At 36.1% G+C, this 22,367-nt stretch overlaps 1 protein-coding gene across 2 annotated transcripts; it reads right to left on the bottom strand.

Moving 5' to 3' along the window:
* Nucleotides 1-1,001: 1,001 nt before the first annotated feature.
* ttc13 (tetratricopeptide repeat domain 13) lies at nt 1,002-22,200 on the bottom strand. Of its 2 annotated transcripts, none has more exons than XM_032586177.1 (23): nt 21,943-22,200; nt 20,004-20,098; nt 16,364-16,439; nt 16,222-16,292; nt 16,058-16,123; nt 15,068-15,160; nt 14,067-14,183; nt 13,871-13,981; nt 9,824-9,906; nt 9,586-9,727; nt 9,335-9,509; nt 8,029-8,185; nt 7,113-7,243; nt 6,893-7,025; nt 5,737-5,829; nt 5,571-5,654; nt 4,763-4,847; nt 3,806-3,915; nt 2,905-3,040; nt 2,654-2,733; nt 2,489-2,567; nt 1,711-1,790; nt 1,002-1,636 (listed from the first exon to the last, which is right to left on the bottom strand). In XM_032586177.1, exons 1-23 carry the CDS (start codon nt 22,109-22,111, stop codon nt 1,522-1,524), a joined length of 2,481 nt encoding a protein of 826 aa, XP_032442068.1. In that variant the 5' UTR covers nt 22,112-22,200; the 3' UTR covers nt 1,002-1,521. The 2 variants fall into 2 exon arrangements, with proteins under 2 accessions (XP_032442068.1, XP_032442069.1); XM_032586178.1 differs by having other exon boundaries at nt 3,806-3,912.
* Nucleotides 22,201-22,367: the final 167 nt, after the last annotated feature.

Raw genomic sequence — 22,367 nt, 5'->3', positions numbered from 1 at the left:
TTATTTTGTATAAAATTATCAGAATAAGAATACTGTTCTGATTAAATAGCAGATTATTTTTAGCAAAAATACACATTGTATTAAATTATCTAAATAAGCCCATAAAAATTTAGGGAACACATCTGATTGAGTTAAACATTTATATATTAGCTATCAGAAGCAGATTTAAGATTACAAATACATTTTTATCTAGTCCTCCAACATCTCCGAGTGATGCATAAAACCAGAAAATTTTTAAAAAGTGATTGTAAGTGCTGAGAAAAATAAAAAGACTGCTTCAAGTATCCCAAGGAAAATTCAGTAGCCCTGAAAGTTGTTCCAAATGGTTTTAATCCTCCGAACTTTTCTCTGCTGATCGACTTGATTGATTGTGTCCACAAGGAAGATTTTAAAGTGCCAATTACAGTCTGCACTTTCAAATGAAACTGTTTTTTTCCATTTTGTTTTTTAGATGCTGCCCTAAACCTAAAATATTTCTAGCACCTATTTTACAGTTGAGGCATTTTAAAATGAGGTTTAGTTCAGAGGGTTCCTCATGCGGATGGGTTTTGTGCTTTGGGTGCTTCAGGCCAACGAAGCAGAGGAAGAGCAAAGGCAGACAAAATCGCTTCTACATCCCAAACAAAACCACAAATACAACATCTTACCAAATATGTTTTGGTCTGGTTTCAAGTTCAAATATCTTAAAACACCTGAAATAAGACAAAACTAACTCATAAGGAGGAGCTTGTTTTAAGTCAATAATTCATTAATATTGTTGACAAAGTTCCAGTTTCATTGGCAGATTATTTCACTTAAAACAAGACATTTTCCCATGTTAAAAGTGAAATGATCTGCCAGTGGAACTAGGACTCGGTTGCTAGGTGACGGGCTGGGCTTGGCTGGTGTTGCTAGGTAACGGTGCCAGTGAAACTAGAATTTTCCATCAATATTAGGCAATTATTTAATTAAAACAAGCTTCTATATCTTGCTGAAAAGATACTTGTAAGTTAGTTTTTTTATTATTATTATTATTTCATGTGAACTAAGATGGTTCGCTACAAATTAGACCAAAAATGCTTGACAAACTTTTGTACTTTTGCAGTGAAAACTGAAAGATCTGTTTAAAGCTTGATATTGAGGTAAAAACAAATAAAACTACTATCTGGAACAGTGTTTATTTAATAAGATTCAAACCAGAGCAGCACTTTAACTATCAACTTTAACTATCTTTGTGTTCATTATTAAGAGGCAGCTAATATGTTTTACAAAGACTGTCGCTCATTTTGAAGCACGTCATATGTCAAGTTATAATAAATATGAAGCAAAGAGTGATGGTAAACAAATACTTATAAGGGTAAGACTGAGAATATTCCAAAAATGAGATCAAGGTTTACTTTTTGGTATGAATTTAGAATATTTTTGGATCTTTTCAGTCCTGTTTTGTTTGGGATGTAGAAGTTTATCCCTTTACTGTTATTGTGCAGAAGCTCCGTTGTTAAGACTTTATTTGACAGATTTCTCTGAGCGTTGGAAGATGTTTTAAGACTTCTTTGGACAATGTGAAGACGAGTCTGTGTTGAGGACCTCGATCATCGTTCTGATGGACGGAAAGGTCTCTGCTACAGACGGAAGACTTCGGTACCAACTGGGTAAACTGGGAACAGGAAGAGTTAGAGTCGCACTGGACTTTCAGAAAAACAAACGAAAGCGATCGTTTTCTAATCGTACCTTTTTAGATTCATCCAGCTCTTTGCTGTTTTACTGAAACTTTCTGGACTTGGCGCTGTCATGGCTTCAAAATCTACCAACTGAATCAAATAAAGGCAGAAAAAAATAATAAATTAAGGATCAATTTCTAATGATTGAACAAAAAAACTATCCATCCCTCTGGATTTAAGATTGACTGTGGCTACTATTGATTGTAGCAACCTGCGCCACCCACTGGATGTAGAGAGTTGATTGGGTGAACAAACTCCTGCCGGAGATCAGAAGGGTGTTAGTGGTCAGTAGCAAACTGCTGGAGGATGTTTAGTGAGCTACAGAGCAGAACGCTGACGTTGTTGTTTCTCCCTACATCCAGTGGGTGGCGCAGGTTGCTATAATCGATAGTAGCCACACAGGAGCACCCATTAGAAGGAAACAAACGCACCCAGTACAAGACTTTCATTCTATTGGCTGAGAGGTTGCCAGGCGACTGTGCCAAAAGGCGTTTCCAAATGCGAGCGGAGAGTCCGAACAGAGACTGAGTGTGAGCGCAAGGAGAAGTTTGAGTACAAGCACTACAAGTTTTGAGAAGAAAGATATGAAGTCCTGCTTTCAAAATAAAAATGTGTGCTCTTGGATTATGGCAGAAAAATTCCTCCATACTTTTCCAACAAATGATATATATCAATGGGAATGATTATTTGTTTGTGTTTTTTCTTTTTGTCTGTTTGAAATAAATCAATAGATAATTAAATATTTTGTGTGTAAATTTCTGGTTTTATTTATTTGCTGTGATGTTTACCTTTCCTTTTGGGATTCTACCGATGACCTCCTTCCCACTGGCCATCAGCGCCCCCATCACCACCGAATACGCCACCACACTGACGACAAAAACATCAGCCGATAACTGATACCACGTTTTGCTTTTCAACAAATGCAGATTTTAATGTATTTGACTGAAACTCACCTGGATCCTCTGGATAGAGGCATGAGGTTGCAGAAGTAATAAATCAGAGAGAGGATCAGGTTGCACACTGCATCTGCGTCCTGAAAAAAAAAACAGGAAGAAGTGTGATGCTTTCTGCAACCGTCCAGATTAAGGACATGTTTGTTAAACATCCACATGTCGGAAAACATTTTTACTTTCTCCTGCTGTCTGTAAAATTGACTGCGTATTTGTTTCGTTTTTAGAGAAAAGCGTTTGGTGGTAAATCTCACCCCCAGCTCGGTGGACAGCATCAGCGCCTTCCCTTTGACTGTCAGGTCTTTGTAGATGTTCTCGATCTCTGACTGGTACTGCTGCGTCCGCTCTTCTGTCGTCTGGGTTTCTACAGAGAACAACATGTTCCCCACCCTAACAGAACGAATAGAAAAGCAACATAAGCCAACAGGAAACTTCAAATTCATACAAACATGACTTAATACTTTCATGATCTTATATTTCCAGGGTTATATAAGAATATATATAACCCTGGTTTCTGGGTTAAGTTTTTAGGTTTAAATAGTTTGAACTAAGAACTTAAGGCAAATATTTCTACAATGGCCAGGATTGAAATATGGAGGCTGTAAAAAAAGACAAAAAACGAGCGAGCGAATGAGTAAGTGAGTGAAAAACCCTGAAAAAACAGATAGTTGGATGGATGGAAGAAAAAACCGATGGATGGATGAACGGATGGATGGACAATTAGGTCAGATTATTACTGTCCTGCACCAATCAGGATCAAATAACTTTTCTTAATCTTATTTTTTCTGCTCAGGCAGAATGAAAACTACCTAAATAATAAATATAAACCACTGTAACAAACCTAAAGAAAATAAGTCGGCATAGAACAAAATTATTTTTATTTCTGTAGTCTAAAACCACAGAAAAACATTTATTTGGTGCTCTTGGACTTATATAGTTCAGCTGAGTGTATAATATTTACTTCAGTTATTACAGACTGCCGTTTGTGGGAAGCAGTGACACCTAGTGGTTAAAACTGAAACAGATTTCATGTTTCCCAATTTTAGTGCAAATGTTCATTCTGCTGTAAAAAAAAAATGAATCAAATATAAAATCTCACTGGACAGAAAAATGTGTTTGAAGGCCTTGAGACCGTCCGGCTCCGTCAGGTGTTACCTGTCTCCGGTGATGGTGATGGTGAAGCCGTCATACTCCTTCCCAGGATCCTTCACACTCGGCACCTTGGAGTTCACAGTGAATCCATCTCTGGTTTTACTGTTAAACTGCTTCAGGAAATAAACACACAACCAACAATCCTGGAATTTCACTGCTCAAACTGTCACATTAAAACCACATTTTACCATCAACTGTCTGACTACTGATGCAAATGATCGATTAATCTAAAGTTCATTGATCTTATCGATCGAGTAACAATTTTTTGATAAGCAGCCATTTTCTCAAAAACACCAGAGCCGACTGTCTTTCCATAATATGCTGAATTAAAAAATCATTACATTTTAACATTTTGTGTCAGCTGTGTTAAATACTGACTGACTAAACAAAAACTTGTTCTCATATTTTAAACCTACTATAAAATATAACGAAAAATATGTGAAAAACTTGATTTCCAATATACAGAGAGATATTCATACAGTAATACCGTCTGTTGCTCTTGAAGAAATGTTAAAACTTCACTCTAATAAGTGATTCTCCTCACAACAGCCCTCAAAATCAACATACATATTGGCGCCATGTTTTTTTCCCATCATGTTACAAGTATTCTCCATCCCGGCCGCTTTTCTGCCGTATTATCCTCCCTTTCATAGCAAATCGTTAGTTTTTGATAACTCAAAGAGCTTACTAAGTGTTTATATTTCTAAAAAGAACCGCATGAAGCGATTTTTAACCCCTAACCGGACTCTGTTTGGACTGTTTCTTTTCCGTTCTACTACAGTATAGCTACGCCATCTTTGTTTCTATAATGAAGTCTGTGCTTCATTATAACCAGCGGCGCCCTCTGCTGGATGGCGGCCAAACTACAACACTAAAAGCAGGTCTAAGTGGACGTTTTTAGTTAATCGATTGGACTTAATTTTAATCTAATAAAACATTAATCGATTGATTCTTTCTTACCTTCATTATTGGCAGCAAATCTTCTACTTTATTAACATTTTCAAGTGCTTGGCGGACCTCCAGGAGGCCTCTTGGGTTGTACGCCCTGGTGAAGATGGACAAAATAACTTTTTAATAAAAAGAAGGAATTGTCTTTGTTACAACTGCAAATAAGGCCATTGTAGGTAGGTAGAAAAAAAGTCAATTTCTGCCAAGTGTTGAGATTAATCTAATAAATTTTCTACAAAAAACATGGACATTTCTGAGCTTAAAAAGTCTAAACTTTGCTCAAAGAAACTCAGAAATTAAGAGAATTATATATATATAATATATATATAATTCTATGAAGTATATAATTTCTACGTTTATATATATATATATATATATATATATATATATATATATATATATATATATATATATATATAAACGTAGAAATTTCAGAGCTCAAAAAATTGATAATTTTCTAGAAAATAAATTAGGAAATTTCTGACTTTTAAAAATGAAAAATGTTTGGCTTCTGGATACCTTCTGAGTTTCAAAAGTCCTGAATTTTGCTTATTGGCATCATTTCCCCCCCCCCAAATTTTCAAATTTCTGGGGGGGTTTTACTGGAAAATTCCTGAGATTAACTTAAAAATCTCAAAGTTTTTTTTTTCTCAGAACTTTTATACTTTTGGATCTCAGAAATCTCAGAGATTTTTCTAGAAAATTTCTGACAATAAAAAAATTTCTGAACTTTTGGCAGGAATTTACTCCTTTTTTCTACAATGGTCTTACATACAAATAGTTTGTGAACAAAATTGAAAGGACGTTTGGTGTAATTTACCCATGGTACACTAATATTCTGTCTTTAATAAACTCTAGGATGTTGTCAAAGTAGGCCAGGTATCTAATATTTATAATTTGACCCCTGAGGAGAAAGGAAACAGAGAAAACTTCAGATTAAAGGACTTTAAAGTTTCTGTGAAGGTGAAATTTGTCCACGTTGCAACCTGATGAGATTGATGTGATTGTTGAAGCCTCGACTGAGGCTCCTGGCTGGCATCTGATCCAACCACAGAACCGGCTGGTCCGGATCTGCGATCCTGCAGGAACAGAAAAAACCTGATTAGTGCACTGACTCAGGAATACGTCACAGTAAAAAGTAAGATTTCTGTGATATACAAAAATAAAACCATCCAGTTGAAACCCGAAGTTTACATACACCAAAAAAAGACACATTCACATTTTTTTTCTCACTGTTTGAGGTTAAATCAGAACAAAATTCTCTGGTTTTAGGTCAGTTAGAATCACCAAAATTATTTCTACTTGCTTAGCAGCACAATAATAAGAGATTTATTCATTAATGTGGCGTTATTTGCTTTAAGATCTTGCTCCCGGGGGACAAGCTCTTAAAGCAATATGGCAGGATGAGAGCAAATCAATGGTAACATCTTTCAGGTAAATATATTTCAAGTATCAGTAAAAGTGTAAAAAAAAAAAAAGCTTAAAATCTAAGATGGCAAATTAGGGCCATTGTAGATAAAAAACGTAGAACATTTCTGTCAAAAAACCTCAGAGATTTTGAGAATAAGCTCAGAAATTTCTAGAAAAAATACAATTTTTGAGCCCCAAAAGTCAAAAACTTCCAAGAAAAAAAAAAATCACATTTTGAAAATAATCTCACAAATTTTCTAGGAAAAAAAGAAAGTTAAAATCTATAATATTTTAAAGAACTCAAATTCCGAGATCAATTTCAGAAATTTTCAAGAAAAAAAATTACACATTTCGGAGTTTCAAAAGTCAAAAAAGTTTGACTTTGTAACTCATAAAAATCTAAATTCCTAGCATAAAAGAATTTGAAAAAGTAAAAAGAATTATTTCTCATGCAGATTATTGCAAAAGTCTTGCAGTTACTTAAACAATTTGAGGAGCAACAGAATAGAAGTTGATGTTAATCTCAATAAAATGGTCATTTATTCCTTTCATCTCTTTAGTTTTATCTTTTGCACAGAACGCCTAAGTGCACTGCTTAAATAATTTACAGATCTGCAGATTTTCTACAGCATTTACTATAGTCTAAGCATTAAGAAATGAAAATGTTTTCTCTCTTAGTTTCTTAGAAATATCAGACAAACCCATAAAGTGAATGAGGTTTTTTTTTCTGACCTCCTCCATTTGACGGCTATGTCAAACATGTCTCTCCACTGCATTTGCCGGGTCTTTCCGTTAACTCGCACTTTGGAGCTGCTCCACGTCCGGTGCATCGCCTGCATCACCTCCAGCGTCGCTAACCCCATCGCTTTGAAAACAAAACGAAAAGAAACGCTTCTTACTTTATCGCTTTTCTAATGCTTGATCTGTGACTTTAGGACGGAATCGTCGGTACCTCTGTGTATTCTTTTGTTTGGTAGGAACCCAGGCGTGTCGTACTGCATCAGCGAGCCCAGATGGTCGGCCGTGCAGATCAGCTTCTGGACTTCGGTGCTGTAGCTGTCGAAGTTCTGAGGCAGAACGTCTCTGAGGATCAAAGACACGACGGATGAAGTTGCTTCATGATGTTTAAAATGAGGTTTTCAGGAAGTCTAGTAAATGTCAAGCTTCAGTTGATTAACGTGAGCATGAAGTAACTTGAGGAAATGATGGTGGATTAAAACCATCAGAGTATGTTTTTGTACGGTTCAAAATGACCCTAATCAACTTTAATCAGGATTTCTGAAGTTCTTTTTCCAATTTGGACCATGCACATGTACATACTGTTCCTTTTATTGACTACTTTATTTCTGAACTTCATGTAATTATACTTAATGTCTGTACACTGTGAGTGCTTGGAACCAAACTCAAATTCTTTGTGCTCACAATCTTAGCAATGAAGAGGATTCTTGCTATTTTTCCAATTTTCAAGATAAATATTGGAGAGTTCCTTAAAAGACAACTAATAAAATAGATTAGAAATAACCTAGACAAGAGTAACCAATAATTAAACTACATTTAATTTAAACAAAACAATAAAAAATAAAACTCATACAGTTTTAGCTTCACCTGGGTCAAATTCACTAATTGAATGCTAAGCGACTGCATTTTAGGCAACAAAATGTTTATTCTCTCATCTATAAATGAACTGAATTATTTGTTCATTTTCCTCTTTTAATGTGTTTCTAATATTGCATAAAAACTTAAGATGTTAAGTGAAAAATCTGCAGAATATTCCAAATATGTTTAATCGATTAATCGTCAGAATAATCGATTACTAAAATAGTTGTTAATTGCAGTCATATCTGCTGTCATGAATGCATCACACCTACTTTATATGTGGCTGCAGGCCGGGCTGTTCCTCATACTCCTCTATTAAAAACGGCAGGTTTTTGGCCCAGTGGTTCTTAAAATTCCCCGGTAAGTCCTGGTCCACGTTGTACTCCGCTACAGGGATATCCAGGTGGGAATGCAGGTAACGGGAATACTCTGGAGGAAAAACAAAAAACAAAACAGCTCAATAAATTGCATTTAAGACCAGATATAACTTTACATTTCTCACTGTTGGATTTAAATTTAGATGAAACTTTAACTGTTTTAGATCAGTCAGGATTACTAAGGCTGTTAAATATCAGAATAATAAGAGAGAATGTTTTGAAAAAGAGTTAATCAGCTAAAGTGGAAGCACATCTGTAGAATAAGTTTCTCCTACCCACTATTGGGTCTATGCCTTACCAGAGGCACAAAATTCAGAAAAATTTCAAAATCCAAACCTCCAGTTTGGAGGGAAGGACTCAATGTTTCTGAAATGCTAATTCCATGGTATTTTGCAACCTCTGCTTCTTATTTATTACAGTCATGTGTAATTTTGCGACGTTTTGAAGATTTGCTCAAAATTCAAATGCCAACTGGAAGAAAACATAGCTTCTGTTAGGCTTCTTTTTGGTACCAGGACAATGACTCTGATTGCTGTACGGATACAGTTTTCATGATAAACGATGCAATGAATGCCCATTCCAACTTTCAACTACATTTATTTTACATTTGTCAACAGTTAAGGTATGAGTTTTTTAAGGTGTGTTTCCACACCTGATAGTCTGGCGGTACCCTCGACTGGGGACCAGAATTGGAATATTTATTACATTTCATGACTGTCAAAACAAACCAAACTAATTGGAAAGTTATGTTCCCTTCCTGACCAGTGGTGGCGCTGCACCAAGAACTACTGATGGAAACGACACAAAACCTCTGAAGAAGAGAGAGTCAGATTTTGGAGGTTGTAAGATTTCTCTCTTGTCTTTGGTAATAAACTACAAGCCATTTCTCCCTGTAGTCCTAAGCTAACACATTTGTTTTGGTTGTGTTTACCCAGAATGCACTGCGCTATAGTTCGCTTCCTGCTTTTGGAGCGGTATCCAGTCCACTTGTGGTTCACATATGCTTTCAAACTGCACCAGGGTTCACTTTACCTGAACTGAAATCTCGGTTTTTAGGTTGATCTGTCTTCCTTTACTCCAGTCTTGCTGTTTATACTGAGAAATTTCCAACTTACACAACTCTGACCCTCAGAGGTGTTGGTGTTACAAAACAGTCACTGTTTTTACTTCAGTGTGTGTGTGAAAGCGCAGGCCCACTCACCTCGGAGGTATTTCACTTTGAGGTATTCGGAGCTGGCCTTTTGTCCCAGCAGGGGGTCGTTCAGCATGACTTTAGTCTGAGCTTTGATGCCCTCATAGAACTGACCCATGGCCACATGACTCAACCCTTTCATATACTGACACACCTCGTTGTAGGGCTCCAAATGGAGGCATCTCTGTGGGAAAACAAACACAAAGTTAGGTTCACTCTGCTGACCGTGGTGCGGCGTAAAGCGGTGAGTGTTTCTAAACCTTGAAGTTCCCGATGGCCTCCTGCAGAGAGCCGTGGTGGTACAACATCATGCCTCGGAGCTGCAGAGACTGGATGTGGTTCTGGTTCAGCATGAGTGCCTTCTGGAAACTCTCCATTGCTGATTCAAAATCTCCCAGTTCTCTGAAGGGAGAGGAAAAAAGGAGAAGCAACGCTGGTTTTCATCATAGCAAAGTGGAAAAGTGGAATGAGTTTCTTTAAAAGAAAAAAAAAGGAGACCTGTAAGCCTGTCCGAGGCTTTTATACGCATCTATAAAGTCAGACTTCAACTTCAAAGCCTCTTTGAATGAATCGATGGCTTCCTGACGAAGAAAAAACAACACACACCATGAGGAAACACTCAAACTGCACTGCAAAACACAAAATCTCACCTAGTATTTTTGGTCCAGTTTCTAGTGCAACTGGAGCAAAGTTTAATTTTAATAAAATATCTCAACGGCTCCGCTTAGGGATGGCCAGCAGCGCCCTCTGCTGGATGGAGGCCAAACTACACTAACTTTGCAACTAATTTTAATTTATTAAACCATTAATCGACAATTAATAGTATGTTGAGTAATTATTTGCATCCCTAACTGAGACATTTTGTTATGACAACAGCCAAACTGAAAGGACATAATGGTGGACTCAAAGTTGAATCATCTTGGTTCTTGGTTACGTGTGCGCATGTTTTGTTTTGTCCTACTGATTGTTTGTTTTCTTGTCTAAAAAACTGTTTAAAATAAATAAATGAAACAAAATCTTCCATTTTCTGTGAATTTACCCTGTGGAAGAAACAAACAGTTTGTGCTGGCAATAGTGTGTCAGTAGATCAATGCTGGCTGAACAGGAGACGTTGAAATTAGCACAGTCATCTCTGCCTTCTGCTGCATGCTGCTACTTGCCAAATACTGCACCATTCAATGATTTACTGACTGTGAACTTGGTCCATAAATCAATTTCAGAGTGTTTGATGCGTCCATGAAGAGAACGGGGTCATCAGATAGAGGACACATTCTCTGCAATCGCCACAGCTGCAGTTTGAAAAGATAAAACCGTCCACAGGGAACTTCCTGTCGCGATAACAGTGGACTGGTGTTTAAAGCACCAGTAGTGGCGTTGTTGTTGTTATTTGTGGTTAAGGCTTAGCTGCCAGTAGGTGCTTCACAGGGCTTCCCCAGGAAATGGTTCAGTCGCAGTTTAGCTGAAGTGATAAAAGCCACAAAGATGTGTATACACATATACATGTACATATATGTATATAAATATATACTGTATATATACATACAAAGTTACAAATTACTGTCTAATCTGTGTAAACAGGCAATAGACTCAAATTGAAATCAAAAGGTCAATATTACTACCAATAAACAGTATCTAATCAAGGTTTTTCATGTTTTAAAAGCAGAAATCGTCACATACCCATAATACAACTCTATTTATTTGCAGAAAGATTTCTTAATGAAAAATTGAAAAGATTTAGCTTGAATTAAAGCATTTTTGTAAAATAAAAAGCATCAGCTGCTCAGAAAAGGACAATTTATTGTTAAAATTAATCCCCAAAGTTTCCATTTAAGACACAAATCCTCCCCCATAATTCTTTGCCTTGGTGTCCCCCAAGGCTGTGTCCCTGGTCCACCAATTTAGTTAATTAAAGTAGCCATATTATGTCATTTCCAGGCACACTGTGCCATTTTATAGCGCAATCAAGGAATTATATTACCTTCTATTGTTGTAAAAATGCTGTATATATTAAACATGACTTTATAAAATTGACTTAGCATCTGACGCCTTGAAATCGGGCCTCTGTATCTTTAAGAAGCCCCTGCCCTTTCCAATATTCCACCTTCAGCACATCGTCACAGAAATGTTCATCCATTATGCCGTGAACATTAACATAAATTAGAACAATTTATTAGTGAAATAAATCCCTAACGTTTTAATTTAAGTCACAAATTCTCCACCATCAGTCTCAGCTCTGGTGTACCTCAAGGCTGTGTTCTTAGTCCACCACTTTAGTCCAAATGCTGAGTACAATGTGGAAGTTTCAGACCCCAAATCTAAAGGCATGATCACAGAGAGGACATTATATAAGACTCTACAATTTAATAGGTTTTCCAGAGACTGTGCAGCATTGAAAGCGTACAGACAAAAATATTTTATTTCGTGGTTTAGCACACAACCAGACAGGATGTGGAACAACCTTTACCCTCAAAGTTGCAAACAATCTGCAAATTACAGCACCAAGCTGTGGTGACAATACACAGAGGCAACTCTCATCAAACAACTGTTGCATGGTCACGACTGAAGGCGAGACAAAAATGCCTTCAGGCCATATTTGTGTGATTTCTGAAAACAGCAAGAAGTTTAAATCAACACCTCTGAACCACGAAGCAAGACTGAAAGTGCTCTGGAGGTTTGCTTAGATAAAACTGTCGTCACGTGGTTTCCTATGTTTCAATTTATTTTAGCATATTGAAAAAGGTGTAGTTTTGATTAATAAATGACCAACTTTTGTAAAAAAGATGTTTTTAATCTCAATGAGACACACACAATTAAATAAAGGTTTCATATACATGCATCACCTGGGTAAGGAAATTAAGGGAATTTTGTCAAACATTATTTGCTGTGATATCTTTGAATTGTGCACCGGTGTGGATTTAACAGTGTTCTGAAGGATCAGGATGAGGTACGCTGCCTTTGACTTTCTTTTTTTGTTTTTAAGGCAAAAGTAGAAACTTGGAAAATAAATTTAAAATCTTTTAATAAACCCAACCTGCTTTCTGATCAATATGAGGTGAATTAATGACAAAGCAGGTCAAGCCAACAGCTTTGCTTTTAGTTTCAAGCATCCAGCATGCCGATGTGAGTGGACCTTCAACAAAGCAGCAGCTGGTTAAATTTTGTATAAAAAAAATGTTTCATGCAAGAATGATGTTACAGTAATGGCAGAGCATGATATTCCCTAAGCTGTTGTGTCTTTGTACAGTAATTCAATAATTAAAGGCAAAGTACAGAGTAGAAAAATGACAGAGGGAGATAAAAGTGATTCTTTTGTACATTCTACATTAATAAGAACATTTATTTAACCAGATAAAAAAAACTCATTCAGATCTAAAATCTCCTTTTAAAGAGGGACCTAGCAAGACAGTAGCACTGTTTACAAATATCAGCTAGGCCTGTCACAATAAGTAATAAATCAATTAATCACATGATAAATTAAAACTAAAATAATTCCAGTTTCCACGATTTATTGTTTCTTTCTTCTCTCTATTGCTACTTCTTTTTAAAAGCTGGATGATAAAACTCTGGTGCTTTGGTCTCCAACATTATATTGGTAATAATACAGTACTATACCTTGATATCAAATAATATTTTATTATTATCTTAAAAGTAAAAATAGATCTTCTCTCTTTGTTCTATGTTTAGACAGATTTGTTAAATAAACAATTTGTTAAATTAACAGAAACGTTAAATTTATTTAATTCTGACTTTGTTTTTTTGGGTTTTTTTATATCCTGCTGTCTCTTTGAACATATAATTTATCTTTCCAGCAGTGAGATATTGGAAACTATGTGCTTAAAAGCAACTTATGTGACATTTTGGTTTGTTAAATTTGATAACACAGACTCAGAAGGGACAGATTATTGGTCCTAAATCTATTCCTCTTGTTCAGCGGTATCAAACTCATTTTTATTTTGGCCAAATCAAGACCATAAATGCTCCTACAGGGCTGGTTGTGCCTGAATGTGTTGATAAAACCCTGCTAAACTGTTAAAAATAATGAATTCTTAAAATTTAATTATACTGACCATCTTTTCAGTCCCTCCAGGATTTCATGGTTGTTTTGGGGATTTTTTGTAATAAAAAAGTGTTTGTGGTACTAACTTGGAAATATTTGCAACATTTGCACTTATTTATGATGGTAACTGCAACTTTTCATTACTTGCTGCATAGATCATGGACTATAATCTGACATCAATTAGAGCTGAAGCAGCTGTTTAGTACAAGTAAGAAAGTTTTTGACAATTTTTGAGAAAAATCTGCAATAAAGTCCCAGTTATGCATTAGTGAAAAAAGTGCAGGGATTTGTTGATTTTGTGTGAATTTAAACAATAATTCTCAAGAATCTGGAGGGAATTGATATAATTTGGCAGTAAACAGATAAAATCTACTTTTATTAGTTTAGTCTAGAATCTAGAGGGCCACATAAATGGCGGACCGGATTTGGCCCCCGGGCCTCGAGTTTGGCACATGTGCTCTTACGGAAAGCATCTGGGATGAGCCTACCTTCAGCATTCCTCTGTGAAAAAAGGTGAGGCCCTTATAGAGCATGGCGATGGGCTGATTCTTCTTCAGCTCTAAGGAGCTCTGGAAGTCCTCCATGGCTGCAACGTAATCCTGGACAGAGCATGAAAAATGTGAATCATCCACATGTGAAAACAGGAGCACAAACATGCAGATGTGTTACTTTTGCCGGTCAGACCTCAGAAATAAAGAGCAGAGTTCCTCTGTGCCTGTAGAGGCGAGCTGACGGCTGCAGCTGGATGGCTTTGGTGAGGTCACTCAGAGCCTCGCTGATCCGACCCAGAGGCGACAAAATCTGAACAATAAATGTGTAAAAATATCAGAACGGAGGACTAATCTCTTTAAAAGTAATACAAAAAAAAAAGTAGAAATTAGAATTTAAAGCAGAAAAACTGCCAGATGGATGAGTTTATACAAAGTTAAACTGCATTTTAAAAAACTAATTTCCTGGTTCATTGCAACAAAGCTGCAGAAAGTGGCGCAAAGAGGAAACGGTTGGTAAAACATCTTCAAAAACATGGGGAGCGGTGCAGATCAGGTTTCACAGTATTGAACTACCAACTCACCTTCTGCATCAAATACACTGCAAAGAAACTCAACCGTAGCAAGGATTTATGGTCTACTACTAATGCAAATATATTACTACACCTGAACCTGACTGAAAAGTAGCTTTTCAGCAATATAAAGGAGCTTGTTTCATGTCAATAATTGATATTTATGAAAAAGTACTAGTTCCACTGGCAGATTACTTCACTTATAACAACATTTGTGTAAAAACAGTTGAACTAGAACTTTTTAATCAATATTAAGAAATTATTGGCATAAAACAAGCTCCTATATCTTCGTAATAAGTTGCTTGTAAATTATTATTTTTATTATTTCAACTGAACTGAGATATTTACACTAGAAACTAGACAAAAATACTTGGTAAGATTTTGTGTTTTTGCAGTGAATATGCAAAAACTTTATTTTTATATATATTTTTCCACATTTAAAGTAATTTCTGCAAACAGAAGAGGCAGAACCTGCACATATAATGTTATAATATAATCATGCATAGAGTATGTGCAGCTTTACTTTGAAAACAATGTGCAAAAATGCTTTAAGAAAATCATCTTTTATGGGAGTAACAGTTTGTTTTATTGTCACCGTGACCTTTGACCTCTGTTTAGGCCTCACCTCGGCTCTCTGCTCATAGACTTCGGGCCAGTTCGGCTCGAGCGCGATGACCCGGTTGAGCTCGTACAGCGCCAGGTCTGCGTTCTTTATGTCCTGGTAGGAAGATGAAGTTACAGTTTAACTAAAATGTTTAAAATGAAAAAGTTCAGTTTTAATTCTAGATTTATTTATTGAAGTTTGCATCCATTTCCTCCGTGCTTGGCAGCATTCCTTTGAAATGAATAATTGGGTCAAACTTTTTGTGTTTCTTTCTACAAGCTTCTGATAACAGTCAAACATTTTCAACTTTAGGAGCTCAAAAATTTCCGCATTTGTATCTAGAAAATTTCTAGGAAATATTCAACTTTTCAGACTAAAATTTCCTTGTTTTTCCTAAAAAAAATTCTAAGATTGATCTCAAAATTTCCATGTTTTTTTGCCAGAAATGTACTCCTTTTTTCTGTCTACAATGGCCCAAACACACCTTCATAGATGATTGCTGCATTTAGCAAATAGAAATAATTTTGGTAAACTTAACAGACCTAAAACAGGAAAAGGTTCGTCTGATTTAAATTCAGACAGAGTGAAAAACACTTCTTTATTCACTTTATCGAAACTCCTGGTTTTATCTGTATTAAATTCATAAAGAAAACAATTGTGTAAGGTCATCCTAATGCTGGCTTAAAGATAATACAAACAACAAAACACACACAAGGTAAAGAAGTTGTGATTAGTGCAATTAAAGTTTTTCTAGAATGTAAATTCTTGGGATTAGATTTAGTGTTACAACAATAACCTGCTGATATTTTGATTCCTTCCAAAGAAATGAAACTCTTAGAAAGCTGCTTTGGTTTTTGCAGAACTATAAAACTAAAAATACATCAAATTCACACTCAAAACGTAACTGAAACTGAAATTTTACAGGCTGGAACTCTATAAAAAGCTTTAAACAAGGCATCACAGTAAAACAAAACTTGTAAACATGTTGTGCATTTTGCAAGCGTCACTCACCTGCAGGCTTTTCTTGCCGTAAGCTATCCCTCTTCCGTAGATGGCGCTGACCAACTCCGGTTCGCTCTGCGTCAAAAACAAAGCATGTTCTTAAGAATATCACTGTTTGGAGAATTATAAAATGCTTTTACATGTTCTGAATTTAAAGTTAGATGCTCACACACCTGAAGTAAGAGGGAGAAATGTTTAATGGCCTCGTCATAAAGGCCGTTTCCTATCAGAACGTAGCATATGGCTACAGATGGAAGAAAAAAGTAGAGGTAAAAAAGTTTTTTAAAAGCCTCTTAAATGTGGACATCAACTCACCCAGTTCCTCGTTTGTGTTTTGGTTGTCTACAGGGAAGGGGATTTTTTTTTGCTCTATAAACAACTTGGCCTGGTTCTGTGGGGAGATCAAAAACAGATCGATTACATCGACACAGGAAGAAGAAACGAGAGAAACATAAAGATATCGCGCAGAAACGCAAAACGGCATATCGGTTTCCTGTGCGAGTAGGATGTATAAAAGTTTCCTGTTTTGGGCCTTAAATTTAAAGATACAAAAACAAACAGAAATCATTTCAAACCCTTTAAAGAGCCTCTGATCAACAGTAAATACATTTCTGCTGTTCCAGTCGACTTTTTCCGGCATCTTCACAGCAAAAGAAAAACAAAATGAACTTTTCCTTTTCAGGAAAACGTTGAACAAAGGGCGATACGGCAGAAAAACATTTCACAATACAACATGCTCTTCTTTTCTACTAGATAGAGGAAAAAGGGAGAGAAAATATTCACCAAACATTTTGAGATTAAACTGGGAAATTTTCTAGCATAAACTGGGAAGTTTCTGAGCTCCAAAAGTCAAAAATCTGCAAGAAAAAAAATCTAACTTTTTTCTGAGTTTCATAAGTCGTACATTTTCATTAAAGAAATGCTGCTATTGCATTTTGGGCAATAAAATGTTTATTCTCTCACTTAGAAAACAGCATTATTTGTTTATTTGTATTTTTATGTATTCCTAATATTGCATAAAATAAGCGTAAGTGGTTAAATGAAAAATCTGCAATATGTGCCAATTTTATCTGATTAATCTATTAATCGTCATATTAGTTGATTAATAAAATAATCGTTAGTTGTAGTCCTGGTAAGGTAATGTTTTATCTTGTTTTCTGGTAGATGTTCAGCACTTTTTTTTTTTTAAATGCTTAATTTTTGGAGGCTTTTTTCACCCAAAATTGTTTTTCAATGAAGTTAAAGTATTTTTTCCAGCTCTAAAAGTTTTGAATTTTTTTCAACCACATTAAAATGCACAATTGTGTTGACTGTTACTGCTATTATTCTGCAGCTTCAAATAGAGACAACCATCTGGAAAAAAAACTAACCACATCTGCTATGTTTTAGCTCTATGAACATTAATTTCTTTAGAATAATAAAATAAAATGTCAAAATCCAGACGCTGGTGACTTTGAATAGTCGCAAGTTCATTAAAAAAAATCAAGGTAGGCTTCAGTGGTGGGAAGTAACGAAGTACAAGTACTTCGTTACTGTACTCAAGTACAATTTTCATGTATCTGTACTTTACTTAAGTAGATTTAATAATGGGTACTTTCTACTTTTACTCCACTACATTTTACAGTAAGTATCTGTACTTTCTACTTCACTACATTTCTACAAAAGTGTCGCGTTACTCGTTACATCCAAGTCGCACTGCTCTCTTTTTGTCCGTTAAAATATGAAGTTCAGGGACTTTAAGGTGGCGCCGTAAAATCCAAGCAATAACGTGACTTAGTGTCTGTTGTCACCCATCGCCTCCCCCTTTACTAGCACGCGGAGCTCCAGACATGCGCAGTGGTTTCCTCTGAGCGGGAGAAGATGTCTAACTAATCGATAATAGCTGCATAAATCATAAGATATGACGACATGTAAAACCAGCAGCGCTTCGCTTTCACAGACGGTGGGACTTTGTCCAACTTTTAGCGTCACTTGGAAGGAAAGCTTAAAGAAAGGTAAGATCTGTGGACGTGATGCTAGCAAAGCTAGCTGTACTGAGACACATGTTGCATCTGCGATGAAAAAAAGTTGTCACTCATGCGCTGAATTATTGTGTTGATTCAGGAACGATCCGATTCTTCTGGACGGATCTTTACTAAGGTTGATGGGACTGAAGCCTCACTGAGAGCCGTTCTTTGTTCTTGTATACACTGCAATAGCTATATATATATATATATATATATATATATATATATATATATATATATATATATATATATATATACACACACCAAGGGCGTAGGTTTGGTCTAAGTTTTGGTGGGACCTTACAACTTACTCACCAACTCACCAGCATTTAAAATGAATGCTACCACTGCGTAGTATATTGAAATATTAAACTAATCAATGTAGATTTTCGTTTATTTATTTTGTTTTTGTTAAAAAATACATAGGTTTTTTTTTTTTTTAATTTATATGGCAAAAATTGGTCGGGACTATTTTATATCCCTTGAATATTGGTCGTGACATGTCACGACCGTCCATACCCAAACCTACGCCCATGATACACACACACACACATTTATTTAATTGCCGAATAAGTAAAAGTTGAACGTATGAACACAGAGCATGCTCATTGATTGATTTTGTCTCCTGTCATGGTGGCAAACATGCAGTGGGAGGGAGGATGAGAACAGTCATGGTGCTCCTTCTGCTTGTTGCGCCGTTGGACAGTGTTCATAGTGTTGTTGTAATGTTACAATTACAACTGTAATTGTAACATTAACATTGTAACATAGCAATTACAGTTAATTGCTATGTTTCATGGTTTAATGGTGCAGACAGTTGTGGTTTCTGACATGGGCAATATGGGCAACCGCCCAGGGCGTTATTTTTATAGGGATGGCAGGCGACCTCTGCAGATTGTAGCACAGCGATGAAAGCAAAACAGAATGAAATGAGTTGTAATTGATACTGGTTAAATATATTTCAGCTCTAAGTATTTATATCTAGGTGTTTTTATGGAAATGTGGATCTTTCAGATCAATCTGAGAACCAATTTTGATAGGTGCACTTCATTTTATTGTGTCATGTAGCGCAGGGCGCTGGTCTTGGTCTCGTGTTCAGTGGTCTTGACTACAACTCTGCTACGTGGCTCCTCGATTGCATGTCTTCCCCCCCACACCTTCGTTCCATCCCCTTTCAGTTGGATTTCTTTCTAAATAAATGTCACTAATGAAGTTCATGCTACGTTAGGACAGGAAATAAGATGTTTCCATCCCTGAAATTATGATGCATAGAATCACATATCTAAGTCTAAACTCTTACAGAGAATAAACACAATAAGAACATGTTTAATCTGTGACATTGTTTATTAAAATGGCACATTTATGATGTATTCAAATTAAATACTATCGGCACACTTAATGATATTAGCGATTAGGTTATGTATTCAGCAAGTACTTTTACTTTTAATACTTAAGTATTTTTAAAAGCCAGTACTTTTTTACTTTTACTTAAGTAAAATGTTAATGTGGTACTTTGACTTTTACTTGAGTACATTTTTGCCTGTGTATTTGTACTTTTACTTAAGTACATTTTTTGAGTACTTTCTCCACCACTGGTAGGCTTGTAGTCCAGGGTGTGGCTATCAGCGCAAAGGACCACACCCCCGAACATAAAACAATCTAAAATCAACAGATGACATCACTACATTTTTTAGTTTGTTTATTAAAAATAGAAGCTCAACTTAATAAATGAATGCCTGACGCAGATTAAATTAAACTGAGTTATTTCCATTTGCCTTTCAAATGAGTCATCAGTAATAAACAGAAAAGGAAATTTCAAAGCTACAACTCAGCAGTAGCTAAAAGCTCAGAGTTTTCTGAGTTTAAGTGGTATACACTGGATGTAATCCGCTTTTTTTTTTTTAAAGTAAGCAGTGGTAGATCTGATCAGTGTGCAGCGTGGCGCTCACCAGGATTTTTTCAGCGTTGAGGGAGAAAACCGACTCGCAGGGCGGGTTGCTTCCCTCCATGCAGTCTGGATCCTCGAACTGCAAAACAGAAGACTCTGCAGAGACAAAATGTTCAATTAGACATTACACACCGAATGTTCAAAGTGGAAATGAATTAAAAAATAGTACAGCTTCAACTACCAATAGTTTCAGTAATCAATCAATCGATTATACTGATGATTAATCGGATTAATCGATTAATCTGAACAGCCACTAATCGAAAACAATACTGAGTAATTAGGGCTGCAACTACCAATTATTTTAGTAATCAATTAATCAGTTATTCTGACAATTAATCTCTTTTAATTAATTTCTTTTGCAATATTAGAAATACAGTAAAAGACACAAATATATAAAAAAATTCAATTCCTTTTTTAAATAAGAAAAATATTTTACTGTCTAAAATTCTAGAGCATTACTTTATAACACTTCTTTAATAAATTTGAACCCGGTGAAGCTACAACTAGGTCACTTGATGAGTTTTGGCTAAAACATATTCACAGACAACAGTGTTCTTTATCTTGAATGCAAACTGTTTAATAGTTTTGTACAATAATTGGCTCAATTACTGCTCTGAATATGTTGGTTTTTTACCAAATGTCCCTTTTTGAGTCTGAACGTTCCAGTTAATGATTAATTGATTACTAAATTACTTGACGACTATTTCAACAATCAATTAATCATGACCAATCCGATTAATCGTTTTAGCCCTAAAATAAAGGATTACAAAATAATGAGGCATGTGTTGATAAGAATGCAGTGCTTTTATTTAAATAACGTTGAATCCAGCTATTATATCCATTATCGATTTTCTTTAGCCATTTAATGCTGCTCAGGCTTGCAGGAGGGTGGCTGCCATGGGATAGACAGGATGCACCAAAAGGTCATGCAAATACACTCATCTAAAAACAGAGGAGCAAAGTGACCTATCCAGGTTTCTGGCCTGTGGGAGAAAGCCACGCACAGCCAGGAAGAGTATGCAAACTCCGCATAGAAAACTGGGGTTTGAACTGTCTCACTGCAAGATAATGGTGACCACATAACAACTGAATGCAAGAAGAAGATAAAGATAGATAACATAAACTAAAAATCTCTTTTATACATCATAGAGAAACTAAGAGAAAAAGCTCTATTTTAAGTTTAAAGCTTCAATTTGAATGAAGGAAAAAATACATCTAAATCTAATTGAGTAAATTGAGTTTACACAATTTAGCTTCTAAATATAAAAATCTGCAAAGCTGGAAGAGACACATCCCTAAACACTTACAGATGATGGTGTAAAGACAGTTCTGCAAACTATTAAATCAAGGGTTTGAAGTCAAATGTGCACCTCTGTTTTCATATTTTTATTTGCAATAACTTCACACTTACTAACTACTCTACTGAAACTGTATTCTATATTATGTGGTTAAATGTAAAGATTTGTCTTTAAAAATCTCTTACAAATGGTTTGGTTATATTTGAATTGATGTAAGTTTCTGATGTAGTTCCTGGTGTGCTTAGATTTGTAGAAAATCTCTACTGTTTGAATTTCCAAGAACAAAATGTCCTTAAAGCCGAATCTTTGTGAAACAGCAAACCTAAATGTTGCAATTACCAGCAAAACGCCCCAGAAGACCAAGATTGTCATTTAAAAAAAAAAAAATGCAATTAAGAAAGATGATTATTGTGCTGAGTTAATCAAACGTAATATAAGAAGTAAACTACTCTTTATTCTACATGTATAAACTCCCCGGCCTCGTTAACACCGACGTGTTATCCAGCCGGAGGTGACTTTAGTCAGCGTCTCTGAGCTGTCACTGTTGTTATTAGCCTATTAGCTGCTAAGCTAACCGGGTGACAGTTGGACCAAGAAGGACGTGGCAAACTGTAGAGAGAAAGCGATAGAGAGGCGGTTTACCGCAGTCCGCAGCGTAGTCCTCCCACTCGGATAGCGAACTGCATCCCTGCTTGTGGAGCTCGTTGTTGAACAGCGTGAGCGTGGAGAAGAACTCCGTGGAGATGATCCCACCGCACAGGTAGAGCAGCGACAGCGCTACCACAGCAACAGCCCGGCTGGCAGGGGCCATGTTCGGCTACATGAGTGACGGAAGCTGCTGCAGTCAGAACAGGAGAGCCGCAATCTGAGAGCTCATCGAAACTACAACGTCCGAGCCGCTCTGCTGCACGTCAAACCGGCTTTTCCGGTATGACGTCGGAAATGAGCGCTTCCTGTGAACACTTTCAAAATAAAGCTGAAGTTTGATCTTTCTATTAAATAAATAGCATTTATTATTATTATTTTGCATTTCTTCTACCTAGGTTTCAGGACAGAATAAATAATAA

This window comes from Xiphophorus hellerii, chromosome 15, assembly GCF_003331165.1.
Source record: "Xiphophorus hellerii strain 12219 chromosome 15, Xiphophorus_hellerii-4.1, whole genome shotgun sequence".
In the NCBI taxonomy this organism is placed as follows: Eukaryota; Metazoa; Chordata; class Actinopteri; order Cyprinodontiformes; family Poeciliidae; genus Xiphophorus; species Xiphophorus hellerii.
This window is presented reverse-complemented; position numbering and strand designations above follow the sequence as displayed.